Source organism: Marmota flaviventris, chromosome 1 (assembly GCF_047511675.1).
Source record: "Marmota flaviventris isolate mMarFla1 chromosome 1, mMarFla1.hap1, whole genome shotgun sequence".
NCBI lineage: Eukaryota > Metazoa > Chordata > Mammalia > Rodentia > Sciuridae > Marmota > Marmota flaviventris.
In genome coordinates, this window is record NC_092498.1 from 49,010,169 (window position 1) to 49,037,173 (window position 27,005).

Consider the following 27,005-nt stretch of genomic DNA (forward strand, 5'->3'; position numbering starts at 1 on the left):
TTTAATGTGACATTAAATTTCAAATTAAATTGCCCAAAAGTGAGGAAATTTAATTATATTTCTTCCAGATACTAAATTCTATAATATCCTTTTGGGTAAATAACAGACAATTGTTACAAAAAGAAAATAGATTGAACCTCCTTCTTTTCCAAAATGCAATGACCAAATAACAAAATGAACAAATAATATTTCTTTTCTTTCCTGTACTTTTTTCAATTATACTTTTTGAAACACTTCAGTAGCTTCACATTTCTTCTAGAATAAGATGCAAGCTGCTAATGCATGGTAGTTCCTGATTAGAGCTTACTAGTTTTAATGTTTACCCTCCCCAACTGTCTTCCTGCAGATAGAAAAGTGTACTCTCCAAGTCCAGCTCTGGCCCAGGCACAGGACTTTACACTTGAGGATGCACCCTGCCCTTAGAATATGAAGTGAACGATGCTCAGTTGCACTTGTACAGTGTGCCCGAGTTTTCCCACATTCTGTGCATCCAGACATCATCCAAATCACCCCACAATGGCAGATATCTACCTGAGTGCGTGTTTACTTCCCCTACTGAGCTCTGAGGCCCAGGAAACAATAAGTAACTAAGTCTTTTATCTCTTTACTTCCATTGCTCAGCTAAGTAAAGCTCACATTCACTGAATATTCAGTGCATGCCCAAAAGAATCCATTTCCATGTAATAAAAACATATCAGATTACACTTGATGCGTTCTTTCTGCACTACTTAATGTGCACACTTATATGTAGTTCTGAGTTAATGTAGATCATCATTGTTTCACAGTTAAATGTTAAAAGCTTAAAATAATAATAGCAGAAACCATAATAGCTATCATGTATTATATTAATTTACCAGGCATTGAAGCATAGAATATTTTATTTAAACCTCTTGTCATGCATTTAATGACATGGGCCTCATTTTTCTCATTTCACAGTCTGGGTAGCTGAAGTTAAGTGGGTTTCCCAAGATAACACAAATGGAAAGGGATAGATTCAGTGTTTGAACCTGGGTGTCCTGATGTTTAAGTCTTCCAAAGCTTTCTCCACTATGCTTTATACTTATAAAGGAGTGTAATTTCAGCATACTTGATTTTATAATAAAAACTGATGACCTGAAAGATACAAAACTTAAAACATATAGTATTGGCTTTGGAGTGCTTTGTTAATCCTAGGGTCAAACACAGGAGCAACACTTTCTAAACTACTTGGGTCTTTCAAGTTACATAAATCTGTGATTGGACCTATAAAGGATGAAAGCAATTTCCTTGAGTGGAGCTTGTGGGAATCAATCTTATTTCCATAGACCACATGTGTGTGTTGTCACAGAATTTCCTATCCCTGTGGCAACACTCTTATGGCTGTCAGAGGAAGAATAAATAAATGATTGATCACCTGTTTGTCTGTGACATGGTTCTACAATAATTAAATAGTAGAGCTAACTAGGGAAAAACAGCTATTCAAACTAGACTCACTCATTTAAATTGAAGTGAGTTACAAAATGCAAACTTTTTAAAAAATAAATTTTATAATAAAAATGTACATTCATAGGCTGTTTCAGCTGGGTACCTATTCCTAGATACAGCAATTGTCCAGCGTCCTCAGGAAGCTGTCAAGCAATCATTTTAGAATGTTTGTATTGTGACTAAAGATTTAGGCATCTCACCAAGAAATCTATGTACAATCTAGAAAGCATTATTTATAAAGTGTTATTTTTTATCATATATCCTTAGGATAAGCAAAAATTACTAGTTTTTATTAATATTATTTTTATGTCTTTAAGATCATCCGTTTTATTCTAAAATTAGGTTACGCAAACCCATCTCTCCTGCAGTCTCTGTTGCTGGATCCCAGAGCACTGGCCCTCACATTTTTCTGACCTTGCTCTTTGGTCAGTCTTCCTTGCAGATTCTCAGCTTCTACCCTTATACTACTTCAGTTTTCATGGCGTTTTAAGGTTGAAGAATTAGCTTGACCCTAAATCCTTAAAACTTGCTTACCCATTCCAATCCCAGTGAGCTCAGCAATCAAAGGGCTCTATACTTAACAAGACATATCACCACAAGAGGGGCCAGAAGTGGTAAAGAATGCCTTTTAAAGAAATCTGGTACACAGATTGTATGCACATTTATTATCTTAAAGCTCCATCTTTATAAAAATATGTGATTTTTGAGGTTGCAGTGACATCTGCCTATTAGAAAACTCAGGCTATATCAGTTGGATGCATCTTAGCTGTGCCGGTAAATATTCAATCAACTATCATTTTTATTTAATGTGAGCCACTGTCAAATATTAATTGACTCATATACCACCACTCATCACAAGGCTATCCCTATTCTCCATCGCTGAAAGTTGTCCTTTCTGCTGAACCATCACAATCTCCTTCCGGCAGTCATATGCCACCCCATTCCTGTTTTCTCTTATCTTGCTTCAGAGGTCTTTATTTCCCAGTCTTGGTTTCTTGATGGATCTCTACCTGACAGATTTCAGTATTTCCTGTAGCACCTGATAAAGTACTTGATTGGTAGTAAGATCCCTCTCAGACTCCTAGATGAAGGAAGAGCAAATGGGTGAATTAAAGAATTGGCAGAGACTTTCTTATTAGCCTTTGGGGATATGAAGAGTATATGTGTTGGTAACAGCAAGCACAGGAGGGATGAATGGCCTTAGATGTCCAGACAGTTCAGAACCAAGGTCTTTGTTGGGTGCATTTTAAATAATTAAAAAATTTCAAAGCCTTCAAAAGAATATGATACAGCTGTAATTCATATTCACAATTGAAGATGGTCCAGGGGAAAAAAATGTAATTTTAAAGGCATAGCTTGTCTATCCCATAACAAAATTAAGAAATAGTTTCCTAGTGACTGAGAAAAAAGAAATACTTTCATAATTCACTTTCTTCATTTTAACTTACTGAATATTCAGCTAAAATTATTATTGTATTTAAAAATAATAAACATTCATCATATCAAGGTTATTATATAGTAAGTTTTGCAGATTCTCATTGCAAAACATTCTGCATTTACTTAAATCACAATAAAAAATGAGCTACTATTTATTTGCAGTAGAAAAGGAGGAGTTGTGAATCTGTAGAATTTTTGAGCTGTTGTTCACAAACTGGAACAAGTCTTGCTTTTTCAACTGTGAATATTTGCATTCAATGAAATTTATTATTCCTTGTTTTGTGCACAGTCCTGTGGTGTTCCTTTTATTAGTGAATACACCACCTACCTTCTGTTTTTAGAACTGAGTTTGATAATAAGAATTGAAGATAGAATTTATGTTCAGGATGTAATTTTTACTATATTTAAATGAAAAACAGTTTTCATTACATAAAATGAAGGTAGAAAATATAGATAAGTGCACTTTAGAAAATAAAAATTCCCTATTAATGTCACTACTCATATAGAGCCACCATGAGGATTTTGGTGAATAATCTTCCAAATTTTTCTCTTAAATTAAAATTACATTATATCTCACAAAAACAGGACTGTATTACATATCTGTTTTTTATTGTCTGTATTGACATCTATTTATTTTACATAGTGACATAAATCTGTCTTTAATTTGGCATTTTAATTTTTATGTGCTAACCCACTGTATGGTTAAAATGTATAAAACCAGTTCCTTAGTTTTGGACATTCAAGTTATTATTTATATTTTTTTACAATTATAAATATCTAACATCCTCATTTTGACCAAGAGAGAAGATCCAGCATGGAAATTGTCAGAATCTTGCTCTTAATATACATATTTTGTTAAAATTGAATTTTGCAATATATGCTGCAAATCGTTGAAAAACCATGTGAGATCTATGCATGTATGTGCACCCTGTGAGGTCAGAGATGAGCCCTTTTTTCATTTTTGCTTTCACAGAGGACACTCAATAAATATTTGTAAATAAATACACATTTCACTAGAATTTTGAGCCTCTAATTTTTCATTTTTATGTAAAGCTACCAGTTATTAACAAGGCATTTGTTGGCATCATGGAATTAAATAGAACCATCTGGTGTTGAAGGAGTTATTAAAGCCGTCCTTTAAATAATACGTACCGTGTGTGAATATCAATGTGAACATGGTAAAAGTGTAAAAGAAGGTGAAGGACTTTATCTCTCACCCTGCAGCCCCAGATTTCTACATGCTGCCCTCTTAATGCTCTCATTATAAAATCAGGGTGAAATGTAGTGGGATAAAAGCTTGGGCTTTTAAAGCCCAGTTGACATTGGCTTTCAAACCCCACCACCACTACTTATTGGTTGTATAAAAATTGTCAAGTTACTTAATCTCTCCAAGCCTGTTGCTTTACCTTTTATAAAGGGCAAAAGTTAAAGATGGTCTCCTCATAGGGATGCCATGAGGCTTGAGTGAGCTGGAGTTTGCAAAGAAGCCCCATGCCTTGGATTTGATGTGCACCTGACCGAGAACTAGTATTACTGTCATGTGGATGCATGGATGAGAGGCAAGAGATCAGAGCGACTATGGAGTGCTGTTCAAATTTCCCATGTTCAGGGCATTCTAAAATAATTTGTCGAACAAAATTATAGAGTACTTGAAATCTCGTTTGCTAGCACCGTAATATAGTTAATGTGAACTATTTTTTAAGTGACAAAATATAAAAGGCATAGTAGCATGATGGGGATGTCTTTGCAGTGTAAGTATGTGAATTATGAGAAATTTTTCTACCATTTCCTGAAAAAGGTCATGATGAATTATACACTAGTAGATAAACCTTCTTGAAGGTCAGCAGTTGTGAATAGCTGTTGTTAAGGTCATATGTACCATAAACACTATAATTATAATGAGACAAGTAAAATGAAAATTATTTGTTCCTTAGATTATGTGTTACAAATTGAGCTGTTGAGGAAGTTACTCTGTGTCTCTGGAGAAGATTGTAAAATAGTAGAATTTGAAAGTTTTTTTTTTTTTTTTTTTGTCTTTTATCTAAAGGGAATGATGTAACCATTCAGAGCAGGGATAGAACTTTTGTAATATATTTAACATTTGTATCAATGTTGACATTAGCTTTATTAAAATCCAACACCTCCCCCTGCCCCCCACCCCCCAGACAAGAGATCTCAACCTTGTGTTTATGTTCTGGGTCTATAATCCTTAAGCTTCTCTCATAGTAATTGTCAATGTACCTGGAGGATATTTTTTAAATAAGGCTCATAAACTTCAAATAAGGATCTGGTAGATTTCCAAGTGTCCATTCATATAGTACTGTTGTCACGAAATATATTAAACTATACAGAATATTATATTAATGGGAAATAAGTGACCTGAACCTAGAGTAGTCTCAAGTAATTATGACATTTTTCTCTGCCATTCCCCAAGAATCATTGCCCTGTTTTTTCCTGTCCACCCACATTTTTAATCATAATACATGGAACTCAGACTATACCTTCTCCTGTGTTTCTTCCAAGGCAGGCAGGAGATCAAGGGAGGCAAATGTAACCCAGAATCCCCTTGCCATCTGCATCAGCCTTCTTGATAAACAAAGAGATATGCCTCTTCACTACCAAGACATGCAGTTGTATTTCTCCTCTGTTTCTTTTTTTTTTCTCTTCACTTTTTCCTTTTTTTTCATGACATCAGTACTTTGCCTTTTAATCTTTTGGTACTTTTTCCAAGAGTCATGTACATTCCTATGTACTAGGTGTTCTTTTTTGATATAAGTAATAAGAGGATAAATGATAAGCCACAGAACTTTATGACAGCGAAAAGTTGGTGAAGCTTTACAACCTTGGAAAGTAAGTGGAAAGTAAGTAGGATTTTGACAGACACAACCTAACTTTGTCTAAGTAACAGAGTAATTCTTTTAAAAGTTTATTGTGCATTCCCCTATGAATGCAATGGAGAATTTAGAAATTAAGGACACGCATTACATCTTAGCACTTACTAAATTTTAAGGGTTAGAAATCTATTACAGGATTGAGTTTCTTAAAGAGAAGGATAGCACCTTCTGCATCTGTATATCAAGAGTTCTTGGCACCAAATAAGTAGTGCCTGGAACCCAGCAGTAGAAAGTACAATTTAAAAAAGTTCTTAAACCAGGACATTTATAACTTCTTGATAAATGAGACTTTGTGGGTAGGATCCTGTGCATTTGTATGGTTCTGAAGTACTTCCTTGAACTCTGTACTTTACATGGGCCCTGGGATGTGCCAGAGACTATCTCACAATCAGAGCCCTACAGGAACCAGGCTCTCCTCCCTGACCAGTGTTCCCTAGATAGGAGTAACTGTGACCCAGATCACATGTAGCTAGTGAAAGGAATCAGGATGCAAGATGAGTCCTGAAGAAGGTGTGAGACCTAAACAGAGTTCCCAACATCCCTCTCTCAAGGAAAGCACATTCTGTTATTATTCTGTTCTGTGGGGGCTTGATGTCTATCTCCATATTGATCTGGAAATTCCTTCTTTTGTTTTACAATCCAGAGTATGTATGTATGTATATATATTATATAAAGTCTGTATCCCTTTAAAAAGATAAGTAGGTGGATTCCAATAGGAAATATAGGGAAAACCTGGAAATTTTGGTGCATATGACTCACTTCTCCCATGGTCACTGCCCAGCTTGATGTGTGAAAGCCAAGTAGGACATGGGATGAACCAGACTGTGATTTAAAAGATCTAGTCCTAACATGTAGAAGGGCAATCATTTGCAAAGATCATAGACTACAGACAGAGAAGAGGCCTTTTATAACTTGAACACTTTCTAAAGTACATATAGTCTTTCCCCCATAAAATTCTGTGTTTAATCAACTAAACAAGAAGATGCAGATTTATAATACATTACTAAATGTTGGAAAAAGGAATGCCTTTAAAATAAATTTCTAATTAAAATACAAGTTTGGATTATTTTTAACAACTAATAAACTCTTAAATATTTACAATAAAGAAAGTAAAGGAATGAAAACCTGCTAGCAAAAATATATAAACTTCTTTTTGGAGTCCTATTTTCTATTAATACTGTTCATACTCTTTGAAGTCATACTGTTTGATTGCTGCTGTTAAGGCAAGATAAGCATAGACATTCCAGCCCAAGTAGTTTTTTCTGCTTAGGAAATAGTCTTTTGGACATTTTGTAACTAATATTTTTGTATTTTCCTTTAGAGTTTGTTTATGTTTTTGTGTGCATGCATGAAACTAATTACTTTTAAACTGGTTTCATCTTGAAGAGTATAATTCACTTTAAATCATTCCCACATTCTTAAAAAAATGGGATCAATTTTAGGAGAACAAAATCAACAATTTATATTGTGTAGAATCACTTTCCACATCCTGAAAATGGACTTGGTATTCATTAGAAGCAAGAGTCAAGCAATCCTGTGTTCCCAGTGCTAGTTTATGTGAATAGCCCACGTTGATATTTTGATGGTCTTCTGCCATCTGGTGGACATTCATGGAAGTGTCAGAAGATAGCATACATGATGCTCATTGTCTAAACCTGAAGACATTTTCTTAGTCTCAGTTCATATTTTCGACAACAAAGGAATTGTCCTCTTATTCCAAAGGAACATCTCTCTCTAAGCTCTTCCGAAACAACAACAACAAAATAGTCTAAAGGTATCCAGTGAAAAATCAATTTTCTAACTCATAGTTACCCGTCTGTTTAAATTATATATTCATATTTTTATGAATTATTCATATTCTATTGCAGTCCTAGAGTACATATGGAATATGTACTAAATACTGCATATAAAATGTTACACTGTAAATAGCCAATTGTTAGTTGTGGGTGCCCTCCTGTGTTCATGAGGTAAACTGCAGACTGAAAAAATACCACATTCAGATGCAGTTGCAGGCATCTTTTCATTGAAACCCTGTAGCTTTGGTGTGCGTGATGATTGGTTGGCCTAAGTCAACCGAATGCTCCCATCTTGTGGCTTTATAACTTCAGGTATCATCTGACGACAAAGACTGGTTGTGAGCTTGTTAACTAATCTTTGTCCTAAAGAGAGCTTTCTTCTTCTCTGTTTTGCAAATCTGTCTAACCTGTGAAGGGATTGCATTTATTACTTTGCTTCATTAGCAGAGTATGATAAAATTTTGTAATTCTTCTCCTCCATGTTATTCCAGTCACATTATAAATGCATTTTAGAAAGACAAGTCTTCTAATTCCTGGGAATTATTTGCTTAACCTTAAGCTAAGTTCATCAGAAAAGAAGCAGTATGAACAGGTGCAAATAAAGCAATAATCATGGTAAAACGAAACAGACAGTTGAGATGACAGAGAATCGCTTTTGCAGAGATAACAGTGTGTATCTTAGAGGAGGTATTATTTGGTCAAGACCTTTCCTGAATGGAAAGGTAGAGTCAAACAGAGAGAGGCAGCAGGGAAGGAAAGAGCATTTTTGCTCTGGTTCAGTTATTTTGAACCCATGCGGGAGTTCAATCCCTAGAGTCTTACTAAAAGGGTGAGTGACTATGGTATTTGAAAGTAGGGCCTTTGGGAAGTGATTGTATTAGGCCATAGAGACCCATGATTGAATCCTGGTGCTTTATAAGAACAGTGAGGGGAACAACACAGACACAAAGATACACATGTATTCCTGCATGACGTGATATGGCCAAGGGGACCCTCAACAGACCCTGTGCCTTGCTCTTTGGACTTTCAGCCTCCAGAACCGGGAGCTAAAGCTTCCTCTCTTTATAAAATAGCCTTCCTCAGATTTTTTTTTTTTTTGCAATAATGAAAAACTTACTGATACAATTTGAAGCATAATCAAAAGCTCCATGATGCCAAAGCATTACCTTATGCCTTATATTGAAGTAATATACAACAAAAACCTTCACAGGATGTGTTTTACTTATTAAAGTCCTAGAAGTCAACTGTTGTATCAATAACTATTTTTTTTTCCTCTGAAGTTTGTAGTTCAGAACCAGAAAATGTGCAGGCTGACCCAGAGAATTATACCAGCCTTCTTGTCACATGGGAAAGACCTCGAGTTGTTTATGATACCATGATTGAGAAGTTTGCAGTCCTGTACCAGCAGTTAGAAGGAGAAGACCAAACCAAGCATGAATTTTTGACAGATGGCTATCAAGATTTGGTAACTATAAGATTGATTGTTTTCATGTGTGATATTGTAGATTGATTTCCAAGGTAAGCACTTACAGATGCTTGTGTGTTGTTACCCTTGATTGCTTTTGACTTTGTGTGAAGGTCTCCCAGGGAAACAGAAGTACACTAAATTATCTCAAAATGACAGTGAATTACAGGAAGACCATGACTTTGCACACAACCTTATGAGTGTAGCTACATTTGTGCAGAAGTCTTACTGACTGAAGACCATTTAGTGTATCCTCCATCTACAAGTAAAAGGACTTAGAGAACTGCTAAATACCCACCCTGAGACTTTACAGTTGTGGGTAGAATTTGGATCAGAATCTCAGTGCCCCAAATGTCGTGAATAATTTCCTCCATCACACTGTCCCAGCACAGGAAAAATTAGAGCAGGGACTCAAAAGTCCTTTTTTTTACATCACATTTCTAGGTAACATGTGAAGTGCTGATTGAGCCAGAACTTAGGGAGGTATCAAAATATGTAATTCTACCAGAAGATCCACCCTGCTACCTCCACCATGCACGGAGGAGGAGGAGGAGGAGGAGGAGGAGGAGGAGGAGGAGGGGGAGGAGGAGGAGGAGGAGGAGGAATTCCTTATGTGCCTGAGCATCTCTGCATTAAGTTTTGCTTTCCTAGGGAAGAGTTTGCCACAGATTGGGACAGATTCACAAACCCTCCTCTGTATGTGATCAGGAAGCTGCCACTGCAGGACAAAGGACACTGGACTCCACATGCAGGCAACTGGAGCACTGCAAATTGTGGTAGTCTGAATTTACACACAGTTGTTATCATTATCTTGTTTAATAGCATATGGACAAAGTAGAGAGAATTTAACAATTTAGTTCAGTTGTCAGGAATCCAGAGATACTCAGACATGGAAAGCTGTGGAATTTATGAGTAAATATTTTTATTTCATGATTATATGAACAAGGTAATAGTTATTTTATTGCTTGTGTGTTTTTATATATGCACATATAATATATATAAATATATAAATATATATATATTATATATATATATTCATTCAGGATAAAGAGAATTATTTTTCATTGTATTTTTCATATTTTTCTTATTTGCAAATATTACATGTTTCTCCAAAATATTAATTTTTAGTTTATGGTTCTCATTTATGAATTTGATTTCATTTTATGAAGCTTTCTAATCTAAATCTTAAAATTAGAAAACCTAAATACCTGGCTTCCCAATATCTTCATAATTCACACATATCACAAGGTCAACTTAATAGCATTGCGTAAGTATTTCCTTCATGTTGTTAAAATATATTTTCCATTGAAAAATAAGAAAAAGTTTTCTGGGACAACTATCTAGTTTGTGAGTCATCTAAGAATAGCACACTTGGATACTTACTAACATTTTTTCTTTTAGGGTGCTATTCTCAATAATTTACTACCCAACATGAGTTATGTCCTTCAAATAGTAGCCATATGCACTAATGGCTTATATGGAAAATACAGCGACCAACTGATAGTCGACATGCCCGACAATGATGCTGGTAAGTGCTTCCCTGATATACCTTTATATATTCTAAACAAAAACGGGGCTGTTTTAATTACTGGATACATTGGTGCTTTCTTCCGACTTTATATTCTTTTGGCCAAAGTTTGGATCACCAGGTAATTTTCTGAGACATGAGACTGTTTATCATTCAGCAAATCTTGTGCAAGACACTCAGTAAATAGATTCTTAATATTGAACTTTTCCATTTGTAAAATAAGAACAACAAGCCTACTTATAATGTTTGTAATTATCATCAAATTCAAATTGCTATGTGAATATTGAGACTTTTATTTTGGATTATTAAGAACTGGTTTCATTAGTGTTCATTTCCTTTTTCAGCTCCCAAAATACTTTGTAGTAAGTATGTGCATGATCCTAAGATCATGTAAGGCATTTGAAACATCTGTATACAGCACCTCAATGGTTTATCTTAGATGTTTTTATCTCTGTTTTATAATTTGATCTAGGGGTGCTTTTCTCTTAGTTGATTTGCTCCTACCATTTCCCCAAAACAAAACAAATTGTTTCTGATTGTGTTTTATTTGCATGCATCTTTTCTAAGTATTATGGGGAAATCTTTTGATCTCAAAGCATATGCAATAGCTAAACAAGCACTGGCTATCATAATTTGACCGTTTAAAAATTTACATAATTAGTTTTCCTTTTGTCAGTGTAAGTAGTTTTCATGTAGTAGAATTGAAGAGTGTATATATGTATTTACATATGTATACATTCATATATATGCATACATAAGTGTAAATATTCTCTGGTCAACCCCATCATACAGTTATTCATTAAAATGTTTACAGGTTATTATGTAAATGAATAGTTACAAATTATACTAATGGTAGCATATTTCAGTTTTATGTACAGAAGGAAAACCGATGTGCACTGCTTTAACTTTGCTGCCTAAATGCTGTAGCAGGGACTATAATCCAACAAGAGCTTAAATAAAGGACATGATCAGAGGTCACCTTGCCAGAGTTGTTCTAACTCGTTGGCTTTTTAAGTTGGAAAATATGTCCAAGGGTATTAAATGTTATAATAGGTATTTTTCTAAACCACAGACTACAAAACTAGCCAATGTATCTCTTGTTGATATTGATAGCTAATGATTATTACTACAATCATGATGGCAATATAATCTTTACTTTGGCCTGCTCATGGCCTGCACATAACCATCTTTCCTATTGCCTTTATTTTGCATTGTTTTTCAAAATCAGGTTAGTTTTAAATGGAAGGTGAGCTCTAAATCTTATAAAAGGTGAGTTTCAAAGTACCTGACTATACTTTACCACATTGCCACCACATTGAACGGCAACAATACCAAAAGTTCCCCAGGTTGATCCACCCAGAAAACAATGTCATTAGCATCACAACATTGATTATGTTAGCCAATACTACAAGTGAATAGATTAAACTATAGCATGTGAAAATCTCTTCTACCCTTATTTGCACATTTTATTATGAATTCTATTGAAGGGATTCACCTCATTATATTATCTTGGATTCATTATGCTGCTCTAGTTTCTGTACATAAAACAATTTCCCCCAGGATTTATAAAAATTAATTACTTTAGACTGTTTGTACTTATTTACTCTAGACACTATGCCAGAATTCTCAACTGTGTGAATGTTTTTTATTTTTGAAAAACTTATTGCATATGAAAAAATAGATCAGATGTATATTTTCTATAGAAGTAATTTCTGAGTGATTTTTTGACTAAGTCTATTCACTTTGTACAAATAAAAAATGTTATAACTTAATTTTTATTTATTCAAAGGATTGAGACACTAATGAACATTGCTATAATGAAATGCTATCTTGGACCACCATTTGATCTCCGTGGATGCCTTATTTCCCTTTAAGCACTTTTTACAGTAATTTTGTTTTAGTAAATGACATTATTTGATGTGATGTTTTGAAATGATATGCCTCTTAAAAGCCCAGGCTTACAAACCTGCATAGACTATTTCCTTACGACTCCTACAAAAAAAAAAAAAATTCTTCATTAGTTATTCCATTTTACCCAAAGTCTGGGATTTCTCTGTTCTTAATAAAGACTATATTAGTTCTCTTAGAATTTATTCTTTCAGATTTTTAAGCCTGCAATAGCATCTCAATCCAGATATTTACAAATCACTATGGAAACTAGATTATCTTAAATACTGTTTCTATGGTAGACATCACAATAAACAGTAGAAGTCTCGACAGCAAGCTGGGTGCAGTGGCACACACCAGTAATCCCAGAGGCTCAGAAGTTTGAGGCAGGAGGATTGCAAGTTCAAAGCTAGCCTCAGCAAAAGCAAGGTGCTAAGCAACTCAGTGAGACCCTGTCTCTAAATAAAAATACAAAATAAGGCCGGGGATGTGGCTCAGTGGTCAAGTGCCCTCAAGTTCAATCCCTGGTATCCCTCCTCCCAACCTCCCATAAAAAGTCTTGACAGCACTACTACCTTCTGTTTGGGTAAAATAGATGTGGTGTCTACAAGATTAGTGAATTTTATAATATATGTGGCTAATATAGAAACTTGTGAGTGCTGGTTATTTTATAGTTTTTATTAGTACTGTTGCATTCTGTTAATCATTATGTTCCATTGCACTGGTAATATTATATCTTATTGAATTATTCTGTTATTTTTTTGTTTTCTAAATCTGTAGTACTCGTTGCTTTTGCTAAAAAGTAGTAGTGGAAATAATAAGTCCCCATTCTTTCATAGATTTCAGACATTTTAATCAGTAACTTTGAAGGAATACTCAGTTTTCAAAATTGTGCTTTTAACTCACTAATATCATTAAATCATACACTTAAATTGTTGATTTAATTACTTTATTGTTTGTACATATTACATTTGTTACTGTGAACAACAGTATCACCATAAAAACATCCAGTATTATTTCAAATTACTATTCTAAAATAAATGTATAAATTCATGTTCAGAAACTAATTTTTTCAACAATCCCTTTTTAATATTAAGAAGACATGTACATTTTTTTGAAATCCTTTTTAGAAAATTACACTTATGAATGAGTAATTCACAAAATAGATCTATCACTTTGTAACTAAGATAATCGTGTTCCTTTCTCTTCTATCATGTAGAATGTAGATTATTTACTTATACAGGACATTATTTAAATAGATGTTCTGGAGCCTTGATAACTATGTGAGTTCCATTTAAATGCATGATGAAATTAAAACCAACATTTTTCCCCATTACTGTGTGTTTTTCAGTTGTATACACTTGTCTTGTTAAATCAATTTACATCTGTCCTTACTCTACCTGCACCATCGTTATGCTACTGATGTTATTATATAATAATATTTAAAATCACAGTTTGAAGCAATTGCAGTCTGAATTGCTTTTACTTTTTTTCCCTGTGAACCTTGGCTTACCAACAAATAATTAAATAAGCTTTGCTTGTCAACATATGTCAGTGGTGCTTTTTTTGTGTCATGTCATATTAATGTTTCCTAGTGAACTACTTTTAAAAGAAAGTAACATTATATGTGCCCTAAACAAACTCTGAATATTTCAACAGCTTTTGGTCAGTTATTGCCCAAATATGAATTTTAAGTGTTTACTGAAAACAAAAACAAAAAGAAACAGACATGGATGGTCTTCACTCTCAGACTTTTTTTTTTTTTTTTGCCTTCAGGGAGTCTATTTTGCTAAAGTTAAAATATTCTATAAAACAGCATAATTTTTAAACTCTTTATGATATTCTGAGGCAGAACCATGGCTACTGAAATATCAGTTATCATTTGTGAGAAAACTACAGGAAAGGGGAAGCCCAACATGAGATCTGCTACCAATTGTCAGAGCTGGTCTAGGGTCAGTGTCTTGAACTCTCAGATCCAGAACTATGATTTCACTACAGTCTTTCAAATTTATTTTATTTCAACATTGCTCTGAAGAAGCTCAACAAAAGACTTCTGAATCTGGAGTGGAAGTATTGAAGAGTTCCTGGGAGACCTCACAATTGTAGAATGTTCAAATGATGTTCAGTCCAGTTTGAAACCAGAATGAAGATCCTTCCAAATTAGGTTATCCTTATCACTACAAAGTCACCTGCCATTGGGGTGGGTGATCACTCATGAGAGTGTTGTGGAACCAAGAGGGTCTCAGAGGGTTGTTTATGCCTAAATATGCAGACCTGTGTTGGTTAGCTTTTCATCGCTGTGACCAAGATATATGACAATAATAACTTATAGGAGGGAAGGTTTATTTTGGTTCACAGTTTCAGAGGTTCTAATTCACAGTCAGCTGGCTCCATTGCTTGGAGGCCTGAGGTGATGATGCACAACATCATGGCAGAAGGATGTGGTGAAGGAGAGCTGCTCAGCTCATGGCAGCAAGAAGGCAGAAGAGAAAGACTGGAAGAAGATAAACCCTTCCAGGGCAGGCCTCCAGTGACCCACTTCCTACAAGTTATCAAGGGATTCATCCCCTGATAAAGTCAGCCCTCAAGATCTAATCATTGCCCAGAAGCTCCACCTCTGTATACATGAGACTTTGCAAGACATTCCAGATCAAAACTATAATAAGCCCCAAAGCCTAAAAAGGTCCAAAATTGTTTTCTTAATCCTTAATTGAAGTAAACAGCAATCTCAATGATAGTAGAAGTCATTGGGACTCCTTAAGGGATATGAGTGGATTAAAATCCTGCATTTTAATTTGTAGGAAACAAAATCCATATACTAATGCTGTAGTACAAGGATAAAAATGGGTCAAATGCAATACATAGTGAGACTATTCAAAGAAAATGAAATTAACCACCAGTGTTATAATTAAATATACCTCACTATGACCTGACAATGAAAGAAGAAAATTACCTTTGCCCATTGAAAATATGTAGTCAGGTGAAGTCAGACCATATTTTTAAATTTTCAAACATGCTATGCATACTGAAAGTAATGAAATATTATTGAGATTTTTTCTCCAGTCTCTTAAACAGAGAAAGACTATGATATATGTGTCAGTAACAAGTATTTAATTGTGATTAGTCCTTACTAACATTAAAATATTTCAAAGGTACATGAAAAGAGTGTCTCAAGTTGAAGTAGTTTTGATAAAATTAGATATGTCTTGTGTGCTGAATTTGGACATCTTTCCATGCATGGACTTCTCTAGTTGTAGCTTTTTGAAAATCATATCGAAGATTATTTCTGTCACAGTTTAGTGGCATCTTATTGTTAAATTCACATCTGTTGATTTTCTTGCAGGTTACAAAGATACAGTACTTGAAACTATTGAAATCATTTCAGTTTGGGAGCACTGAGAATATAGATCATGAACCAATTAGATAAATTAAATAGAAGGGAGACCAACAAAGTAGGGGAAGGAGGATGGGGGAGGAGGAGGAAAGGGAAAAAGGAGGTACTAGGGACAGAAATGGAGCAAATTAAATTCAGAGCATGTATGATTATGTCAAAATGAACTCAACTAATTACGTGTAACTCTAATTTACTAATAAAACCATGAAAAAAGAATGAAGAATATAAAAAATATAGGGTGGGAAAAGGATTTTGTAGGGCCAAATATAAAAAAAAAAAGAGAACACTAATGTTCCAAATAAAAGTTTCCAAACTCTTTCTTGGTCAATTTAACAAGCAAAAAATGAGAATTATAATTGAATACACAATTATTGTCTCTAGCTAATATTTTCACTTTTATAGCACAGAAAGTTATTCACGGTAAGTAACATTAAAATAACTAAATTGTCAAGAACACTTACTGTACCTAAATCTTGGGCACTTACAGATTTTACTTGAATTCTCTCCTAAATATAATTCATGCATAGAACTATATTTTACCTTTATTTTAATTGCTATCTAGAAATTTTCTGATAAAAAGAAACTCAGGAAACATCCATTTTGGAAAACAAGTCTGGGTATGAGAAATATTTAATGTTAATTCAATTTTGCTTTGCAGTTTCTGCAGAATATGCATTTCTTTTGAGGACAGGTAAAGACATAAATCAGAACATAAGTAGTATTGAGAGAGTACAGAGCCAAGAGCATCATTATGATAATCCTCAATCCCTCATAGTTACTCTGGCTACTATCTTCCTAATGACCTAGGCAGCTCAGATGAAACCTTTAGAAATTTTCTCTGAATCCTGGTAATTTGGCCATGTGGCTAGACTCCTTATTGGAGGGAGAGAATTAGCTCTTAGTTGTTCCTAACATTTGCTGACAGGTCTTCTTTTAGCTGAGAGATCCATGTGTTAGGAGTATGTTGATTCTGGTTGGTTGGGAAAAACAGACTTTGAATGGAACCAGTTATTGATATCTTTGCATATACAGTACTGAGTTTTCTGGAGAGAAGGTACTAGAAACATTATGCTCAGTGCTTCCTGCTACCAACCTAGGCTGGAACCTGCTGGAAAACACTGTCCACTTTACCTGGTGCAACACACTATGTACAAAAAAAGCATTAGTACAAATTGAGGAGTGAAAAAGAATTATTTGACCTTTTAAGTCAGAAGAACTTAAAAGGAAAAAGAAGTCAAATAAGAAAACAAATCCTGCCAACTCTCCAGAAAATCCCTGGCATTTTCCCAACTGCTTCTGTCAGCCCCACTAACGACAAAAGTAGCTGCACTGATGAAAAGTTCTTTGAATTTCTTTGCACTTACTTATATCAATCTCATTGTCCTCTCTTTCCTTCTGTATTTCCCTAAGTCTTGGGGCAATAGTGTAAGAGAAAGATCAAAGTTTTGAATCCAGTTACATATAAGTTCATGTAGGATTATATTATGTAGTGTTCAGTAATGTTGAAAACTGAAATTTGAAATTTGTATTCATTTTGAAAGGTTCTGTACTTTCAAAGCTAACATCAGTTTTTCTTGTTTATTTCCCCCTTTTCATCCACAAAAGGCTGAAAGAGTTTAATAAAAAATGAATAACTTTGTTTTTAATTTTGTAGAATTTGACCTTTTTCCTGAATTAATTGGAACTAAAGAAATAATCAAGGTATTGTAGCTTTCTATTTTATGTTCAAATTTTTTAAATTAAAGTTGATTTTGAATTGTTATTTAGATATAGTGGTATTAATAAAATTTAATGTTACATTGTCCATTGTTTATTGAATTTGTGGCTGAGCTTTATAATCATGTAATTGGTATACATGACTTTTTATGAAAAAAATAGATACTTTGATTAATTTAATGCCAAAAAAGAGGTATGAAATTTTTGATAATAATGAAATAAAACAGTGAACTTTAAAAACAATTAGAACTATGAGATATAGCTATAAATTGGAAAATTTTAGTTCTCAAATTTGTCTCAAGTGCTAAAATAATATTTTATTAGTCCTTAATATTGATAATTTATTTTTAAATAACTTGATCAATGATTGATAAAATCATAATAAATATGAACCAAAATATAAATTGTATGTATATTTTGCCTGTTTATTATTTGTATTCAAATTGTTCAATGTTTGTTTCTAGCACAATGTCCTCCAAGTAAATATAGTTATTTGAGAATATCTGCAAATTTTAACATTATCATAATTTAAAATGACAGAACATGATTGTTCAATAGATCTTATATTTCATCCTAAGCCCAAATGTGCTGTTCATAACTAAAACTATATGTTTAATCCAGATGCTACTGTTGATAACATTATGAATGTGTTGCAAATGTACATATTGTTTACAACCTGATAAAGTGTAACAGCTAATGCTATTATATAGCAATAATTTTCAATTAGCTTGTGTTTTCACAAGTGTGATTACTTCAATAATTTATGTATCTTATGGACATTCTCTCATACAAGAGATTGTTTTACCAAACAACCAGTCCACCTTCCAACAAGTGTTTCCAAAACTCAGCTAAGGTATCTCATGTGTGTGGTATAAGCCTGTGCTAGGGTATGTGGATATGTATGTGCCTAGAATGATCCACAGAATCAAACCAAACATGGAAAAAGTAAACTATTTTCTTATTGTGTTGTCAATTTAAATTGTTCCAATGCACTGAAGCAAACCCTTGTTCCAGTGATTGGTGCCATTTAGTAAATGATATTCTGTTTATAGAGTTCCATGTCAGATGAAATGTACCACACTTCATGAACTTTTTAGACAGAATCAAGGGAATGATCAATTATTTTTCTTTGTAACTCCCATTACCACAATTCCATATTTATTTTTCAATTGATATTACTACTATAGCTGCCTTTAGCATAACCTTACAAACATTTCTTCAAATTTTCCAATGTTAATTACTAGTAACTTTCTATATAAAACTATTTTCATTTCTAGTATAACATTTAGCTTTAAGAACAGGCTGTAAATGTGACTTGGTTTACCTTTATTTTTGCTATAATACTTGATAGAAGTAGCAGTGGCCACATATATCAAGGTGCTTCAGGTCTCACCAGCTGAGACCTGAATTTTGCATACATAAGCAGATCTTCCTGTTAGAAAGGAAAGTGAAGGTGTTTTCATATGGCTTCCTGCACACTGCCTTGTTATAATTAAAGAAAGATTCTTTTCTCTTAACATTTTTTTAATTGTAGATGGACACAGTACCCCTTTATTTGTATTTATTTTTACGTGGTGCTGAGGATCAAACCCAGAGCCTCGCATGTGCTAGGCAAGTGCTCTACCACTGAGCCACAACCTCAGCCCCAAAGAAGGAGGAAAGGAAATAACTCAGCGTATCATTCCAGGTCCCAATAAGAAACACATGCCACACACAAATAGGCACTGAGGTTAGTTTAAAATAAAATCCTGTTCACAGACGTAAAGGAAATGTCAATGCAAGCCAACAAGGGATGATCTATACATATGGGGCTACTAATATCAGGGACTTGTGACTGCACTAGGCCTGAAAAGGTGTGGAGAGAGTAGCCCGGCAAATGCTGGGACCTCTATAGTGGGACAGAGCTATCTGTGACAAGGCAGTTTTGAAAAGCCTCCTGGGAGATAGCCTCACTCTCCTTCCAACTACCTCCTGGCAGAGTGGAATGGAGACATAGAGAATATGCAGCATGCTGCAGAAGAAGACCCTTCTAAGAGAGCAGAATAGAATAAAAAAATCATCTTTTCTTGTGGGAGAAGGGCTATGACCTAGAAGAGAAAAGAAGTTATTTATGACATCTATGACGTTTAAGAGGCTCTACCAAGGGTGGTGCTGCCCAGAGAAACAACTCTCATTCTTTGAAAGACCAAGCCAAATGCATTGGCACTGCTGAGGGAGAGGGAGCCAGCTCACACTCCATAGATGAGGATCTAGCATGAGGGGTACAGGAGCAGTCATTAGTAAACTTGAGAAATTGGTATGTTTCATGCTCTTGAAATAAGCTGTTGTAATAAAGGGTTAGATTGGAGCAGATCCATGTCATTATGTGTTTTCCTGGAGCATAATTCTGAGGTGGGATGAAAACACTGCTAAACCCATCTACTATTCATTTCCATTGCTTCAGCAGGAATGATTGACAGAGATTGGCAAATACAAGGAATGTATTTTGCCAATGTACTTGTTTTTAGGCCCTAAATATGGAAATAAATCGTTTTAGGGATATTTCTTAGATCCTCTATAAATAGAAATTTATGACTTTAAAGACAATAGTACCTCCAGCATGATCAAGACTTTACACTAAAATTTATAAAAAAAAAATCATGAATGATTGCAGGTATGGTGATACAGATCAAAACCACAACAGAAGAGAGATTTATAACTCCATAAGATCTTATAGTAAAGACTATCAATTATAATATTTGTGGTCATGTATATATAAAATAATCATAAAGCATGAATGATATATGTTTTTGAAATGCTAACACAAGGTATATGACCTCAGAAATTAACAAGACTTGGTAAATAGTCCCTCACCTTCATCAGATTGCAAGAAGTCTATCTGACCATATCTCATAAAGTTTAAAATCTGCTAGAAAGGAAATCAATCATAGTATATGTGTGGGTTTGAATATAGTCTCCCCCCACCCCAAAAAACATGTAACAGATGAAGGAGATGAGTAGCTTTGCTTTAGTAAAAATTCTACGGGAATCTACAAAGCTTTGGTAGGATATGGGGTCCATAGAGATTATTGGATCATATAGTTAAAACAGATGGCATGATTTTTGGAGAAATTTAGTTGAGAAGGGAAAGGGAAAGATAAAATAATAAGCAGAATCCAAGGGTTTCCTTTATATTCCTTTTAAATAGGAATGAACTGAATTCATTTAAACTGATAAGAATGATTGTTTTGGTAACTTGACAAAACTCAAAATAGTGGGAAATACTCAAGTGTGTTCAGTTTCTAAAGCAATCAGGGATAAATTTTAAGATCAGGTGTAGGAATTATCCTTGGAAAGTATGGGAAACAATATCTCAGCTGCAACAAGTTGACAGGGACAGGAGAGACTTGGTTATTCCATATTTTTAGTGGTAGGAGGAGGTATGATGTCTCTTGGCTTCTGTTTTTTTTCTATAAATAGATAGGCCATCTGCTGAGACTGAGAGAAGGGCTAGGAAAAAGAAAGCTCAAGTACAGTTTTGGCAGAAGTTAATATTGTGGAATGACCTCAGAGAACTAGGTAAATACTCAGATTTGAAAATACAGTGAGGAAGAATTTGGAAACTCCACACAGCTAAGCTTACCACAGGTCCTCAGCAAACTCTGGATCCAATTATAAAACAAACGTTTGTGAGATCTTCTAGGTAAGGAAAGAAAAGATAACTTACACCATCAGATTTTTACCAAAAGCAATTCAAGGCAAAATGTTCTTATTTTCTTTGGCATTAATTATTTAGGCTTGTAGATAAGGGGAATGTTTTATTCTAGAAATTGATGAAATTCCACAGGTTGTCCTTGTGAACAAGGTATTAAACAGCATGCAAAATTCCATGAAGAAATATCAACCACTAGTAAGGAAATTTCAGTTCACATATGACATCTAGACTTCAGAAAATACTATATGGCCAACTATATAATGAAGCAGTCATTAAGCCTGGAAGCCTATTTCATATAGAGCAGCTTTGCACACATGTCAGACATATAACCACAAGCACGCGTGGTTTAACATTCAAGTTCTTTCTGCTTATACTGGTCAAGTTCTCATTGAATGGTATGCATTTATTTTGTTTTGTTTTGTTTTTTCTTCTTTTAATAAACATGGCCATAAAATCCTAATCAGTGATCTAATACGTAGCAATTTTAACAATTTTTTGAGTAAAAAGATATTGACCAAATAGTATCCCACAAGAAGTAAAAAAAAAAAAAAATCCTGTCTGACAATTTACTTTTTAAAACTACAACAAGTCATAACATTCCCAATTTTATATAAACACACACACACACACACACACACACACACACACACACACACAGCATGAGTCTTGGTTGACTTCTAGCCAGAGCACTCCAGAGCCCTTACACATACAAGATGTACAGAGAAGACTTGGCCTCCTGAAAAGTCACTGTCACTGTAAAGGAAACAGAAGATCAAGCAACTTGTACTAGAATTGTATTTTGACAAGTTGCCTTTAAAATATCTGCTTATGCCAGGCGCAGTTGTGCACGCCTATAATCTCAGTGGCTCTGGAGTCTGAGGCAGGAGGATTGCAAGTTTAAAGCCAGCCTCAGCAAAGCAAAGCACTAAACAACTCAGTGAGACTCTGTCTCTAAATAAAATAAAATTAGGGCTGGGGATGTGGCTCAGTGATGGAGTGCCCTTGAGTTCAATCCCTGATACCCAGTAAAATAAAATGAAATATCTGTTTACCTCTGAAGTGTAAAATATTAAAAACAAAAGGAAAACAAAATTGCTTCTTTTTGTCCTAAATTTTCCCCAAGATGATTTAAAAATTGATTTATTGTGAATATATACAATTAAATATTTTCAGTGACTAATTATTTCAATCTTTGAAATAGTTTCATTGCCACTTCATATTACAAGAAAGCTAATTTAGCTTGCTGCCCAATTCATTGAACAACAACAAAAAAAAAAAAAGAAACAAGAAAATAAATACCACATGAGATAAAACTTTCAGCATATAAATACAACTCCAAAGAGTCTTCCTTTTAAAGTTGTATTAATTCATAGCTCCCCATTCTGTACCATTATCAGTTGTAAATAATGGGTTTTCATTACTTCCCATAGAAAATGGATAGCAAATGGTGTAGTACAGAAGTATGGTGAATAGAATAGAAGTGTTTTATAAGAGTAAAAAGTTCCCAAAATCCCACAAGTGGTGGTTAGCAGTAAAATATATTATTAGTATTTCATTTCTTTCTTCTTTTGTGCCTTGAAATCTTGTTTTCTTTTTAAAGGAGGAAGAAGAGGGAAAGGCCACTGAAGAAGACACTGTGGTGAATCCTGGTAGAGACAGTGCCACAAACCAAATAAGGAAAAAGGAACCCCAAACTTCCACCACGACACACTATAATCACATAGGGACCAAGTACAATGAGGCCAAGACCAACAGAGCTCCAACAAGAGGAAGCGAATTTTCTAGAATTCCCAAGATGTCTTTGTATTCCACTTCCCAACCAGTCGCTGAATTAGCCACAGAAAAAGATGTTTCCATGATTCCTCAAACTGTGACTGAACTGCCACTGCGTACTATGGAAGGTACTTTGACCTCTTTCAATGATGGCTCTGAGACTGTCCTTAGATTTCCACAGATAAACTTGTCTGGGACTGCAGAATCTTTAAATGCAATTTCTATAACAGATTTTCAAGAGGTGTCTACTGATATCAGTGAAGAGGACAGTTTATTGACCAGTTTCAAGCTTGATACTGGAGCAGATGATTCTTCAGGCTCCAGTCCTGCAACCTCTGCTCTGCCCTTCGCCTCTGAGAGCATATCCCAGGGGGACATATTTTCTTCAGAAAGCCCAGAGGCAATCACATACGATGGCTTTAAGCCAGAAACTGCGAGAAATGTTTCAGAAGATCCAGCTTCATCAGGTTCAGAAGATTCACTAAAGGATCCTTCCATTGATGGAAGTGTGTGGTTTCCTAGCTCCACAGATGTGTCAGCACAGCCTGATGTTGGATCAAGTAGAGAGAGCTTCCTCCAGACTAATTACACTGAGATACATATTAATGAAACTGAAAAGACAACTGAGTCCTTTTCTCCAGGCCCTGTGGTGTCACAGGGTCCCTCGGTCACAGATATAGAAATGCCACATTATTCTACCTTTGCCTACCTTCCGACTGAGGTAACCCCTCATGCTTTCACATCATCCTCTGGACAACAACATTCGGTCTCCACCATCAATGTTGTACACTCGCAGACAACTCAGCCGGTATACAATGGTGAGACACCTCTTCAACCTTCCTACAGTAGTGAAGTCTTTCCTCTAGTCACCCCTTTGTTGCTTGACAATCAGATCCTCAACACTACCCCTGCTGCTTCAAGTAGTGATTCGGCCTTGCATGCTACGCCTGTATTCCCCAGTGTTGATGTGTCATTTGAATCCATCCTGTCTTCCTATGACGGTGCACCTTTGCTTCCATTTTCCTCTGCTTCCTTCAGTAGTGAATTGTTTCGCCATCTGCATACAGTCTCTCAGATCCTTCCACAAGTTACTTCAGCTGCTGAGAGTGATAAGGTGCCCTTGCATGCTTCTGTGCCAGTGGCTGGTGGTGATGTGTTGTTAGAACCCAGCCTTGCTCAATATTCTGATGTGCTGTCACATCAGACCACTACTCATGCTGCTTCGGAGACATTGGAATTTGGTAGTGAATCCGGTGTCCTTTATAAAACGCTTATGTTTTCTCAAGTTGAACCATCCAGCAGTGATGTCATGGTGCATGCACATTCTTCAGGGCCTGAACCTTCCTATGCCTTATCTAATAATGGGGGCTCCCAACACGTCTTCACTGTTTCTTACAGTTCTGCAATACCTGTGCATGATTCTGTTGATGTATCTTATCAGGGTTCCTTATTTAGGAGTCCTAGCCGTATATCAATGCCTAAGTCTTCATTAGTGACCCCAACTGTGTCATTACTGCAGTCCACTCATGTCCTCTCTGGTGATGGGGAATGGTCTGGAGCCTCTTCTGATAGTGAATTTCTTTTACCTGACACAGATGGGCTGACAGCCTTTAACATTTCTTCACCTGTTTCTGTAGCTCAATTTACATATACAACATCTGTGTTTGGTGATGATAATAAGCTGCTTTCTAAAAATGAAATAATGTATGGAAATGAGACTGAACTGCAAATTTCTTCTTTCAGTGAGATGGCTTACCATTCTGAAAGCACAGTCATGCCCAACATGTATGATAATGTCAATAAGTTGAATGTGCCTTTACAAGAAACCTCTGTTCCCATTTCTAGCACAAAAGGCATGCTTCCAGGGTCTCTTGGTTATACTGCCACTAAGGTTTTTGATCATGAGATTAGTCAAGTTCCAGAAAATAACTTTCCAGTTCAACCTACACATACTGTATCTCCAGCATTTGGTGACACATCTCTTAAACCTGTGTTTAGTGCAAACTCAGAGCCAGCACCCTCTGACTCTGCTTCTAGTGAAATGTTGTCTCCTTCAACCCAGCTTTTATTCTCTGAGGCCTCATCTCCTTTTCATACTGAAGTATTGCTGCAACCTTCCTTTCAGTCTTCTGATGTTGACACCTTGCTTAAAACTGCTTTTCCAGCTGTGCCTAGTGATCCAATATTGGTTGAAACCTCCAAGGTTGATAAAGTTAGTTCTGCAATATTGCATCTCAAGGCAACAAATTCTGCTTCAAGTGAAAGCGCGATGCACTCTACATCTGTACCAGGTTTTGATGTATCACCACCGCCTTCTAGTATGCACTCTGCTTCACTTCAAGGTTTAACCATTTCTTATACAAATGAGAAATATTTTGAACCAGTTTTTCCTAAAAGCAAAAGTTCCCAGCAAGAGGTACCTTCTTTGCACAGTAATGATGAGTTATTCCAAACTGCTAATTTGGAGATTAATCAAGCCTTTCCTCCAAAAGGAAGGCATGCATTTGCAACCCCTGTTTTATCAATTGATGACCCACCACATACACTTATAAATAAGCTTATATTTTCTGATGAAGTCTTCACCTCCACCAAAAGTTCTATTACTGATGAGGTATTTGCTGGTACTCCAATACTTGTTTCTGATACACTTGTCTCTACTCATCACTCTGTTCCTTTAGGAAGTGGGTACATTTCTGTTACAGCCGTTTCTCCCAACAGAGATGGTTCCATGACCACAGCAAAGCTGCTGCTTCCTTCTAAAGCTCCTTCTAAGCTGACCCATAATGCCAGATCTGATGCTGATTTAGTGGGTGGTGGTGAAGATGGTGATGTTGATTATGATGATGATGATTATGATGACAGGGATAGTGATGGCTTGTCCCTGAATAAGTGTATGTCATGCTTGTCCTATAGAGAATCCCAGGAAAAGGTAATGAATGACTCAGACTCCCAGGATAACAGTCTTGTGGATCAAAATAATCCAATCTCACATTCATTCTCTGAGAATTCTGAAGAAGAAAATAAAGTCACAGGTGTAACCTCAGACAGTCAAACAGGTGTGGACGGAAGTCCTGATAAATCACCACCAACCCATGAGCTAATCCACAAGCACAATGATGGAAAAGAGGATGTGGACATTCAGACTGGTAGTGCCCTGCTTCCTCTCAGCCCAGAATCTAAAGGATGGGCCGTTTTGACAAGTGATGAAGAGAGCGGCTCAGGGCAAGGGGCCTCAGATAGCCTTAATGATAATGAGACATCCACAGATTTCAGTTTTCCAGATGTTAATGAAAGAGATGCTGATGGGGTCCTGGAAGCAGGCGACTCAGAAATAACCCCTGGATCCCCATGGTCCTCAACACCATCTGCTACTAGTGGACACTCAGAAGTGTTCAACAGTTCAGAGGCAGGTTAGTTATGACCAAGAGACAGACAAAGGTGTGGTGATTTTATTGCTCTAAAAGTAAAGTAGAAAAAGCATGGGAAAATAGATGTTTGGTAAAACAGCAGATCAAAACCTCAACAAGTCAATTTATAGGTTTTAAAGTATGGTTTTATTCATTATTTCAAATGAATATTCAACACATTTTGATCCTTACTTTTCTCCAAAATACATAGAGCAGTTTTTCTGTATTGTCAATATTTAAGAAGAATGCTACAGATGCCTATTATGTGTGGGAGCAATTATGTGTGGATAATACATTTTTAGTATATTACTTTCAGAACAAGGTCAGAATGTGCTATTTTGAGATATTTTAATTTTCATATTTGTGTTCTAAAATAATTTGTACACTAGGTCTACTGAATTATACTATTTAGTAATAGCATGAAATAAACACCTCTCAGTGATGTGCCCCATGTAAAGCAATTAGAGAAATTGCACATCAGTATCAACTTGGGGAGCTTTAAGAAGAAATGCTCTTAAGTTTTGAAAGCTAACGGTGAGGGGCTGGGGAT

The 27,005-nt window shown here is 35.4% G+C and overlaps 1 protein-coding gene across 1 annotated transcript in view; it reads left to right on the forward strand.

Moving 5' to 3' along the window:
- The window catches only part of Ptprz1 (protein tyrosine phosphatase receptor type Z1), a 179,171-nt gene that overhangs the window by 112,186 nt on the left and 39,980 nt on the right, over positions 1–27,005 (forward strand). Inside the window, exons 9-12 of the mRNA XM_027926385.2 lie at positions 8,872–9,056; positions 10,458–10,584; positions 17,520–17,566; positions 22,876–26,458. Coding sequence (XP_027782186.2) covers positions 8,872–9,056; positions 10,458–10,584; positions 17,520–17,566; positions 22,876–26,458 — 3,942 coding nt within the window. The remainder of the gene's footprint in view (positions 1–8,871; positions 9,057–10,457; positions 10,585–17,519; positions 17,567–22,875; positions 26,459–27,005) is intronic.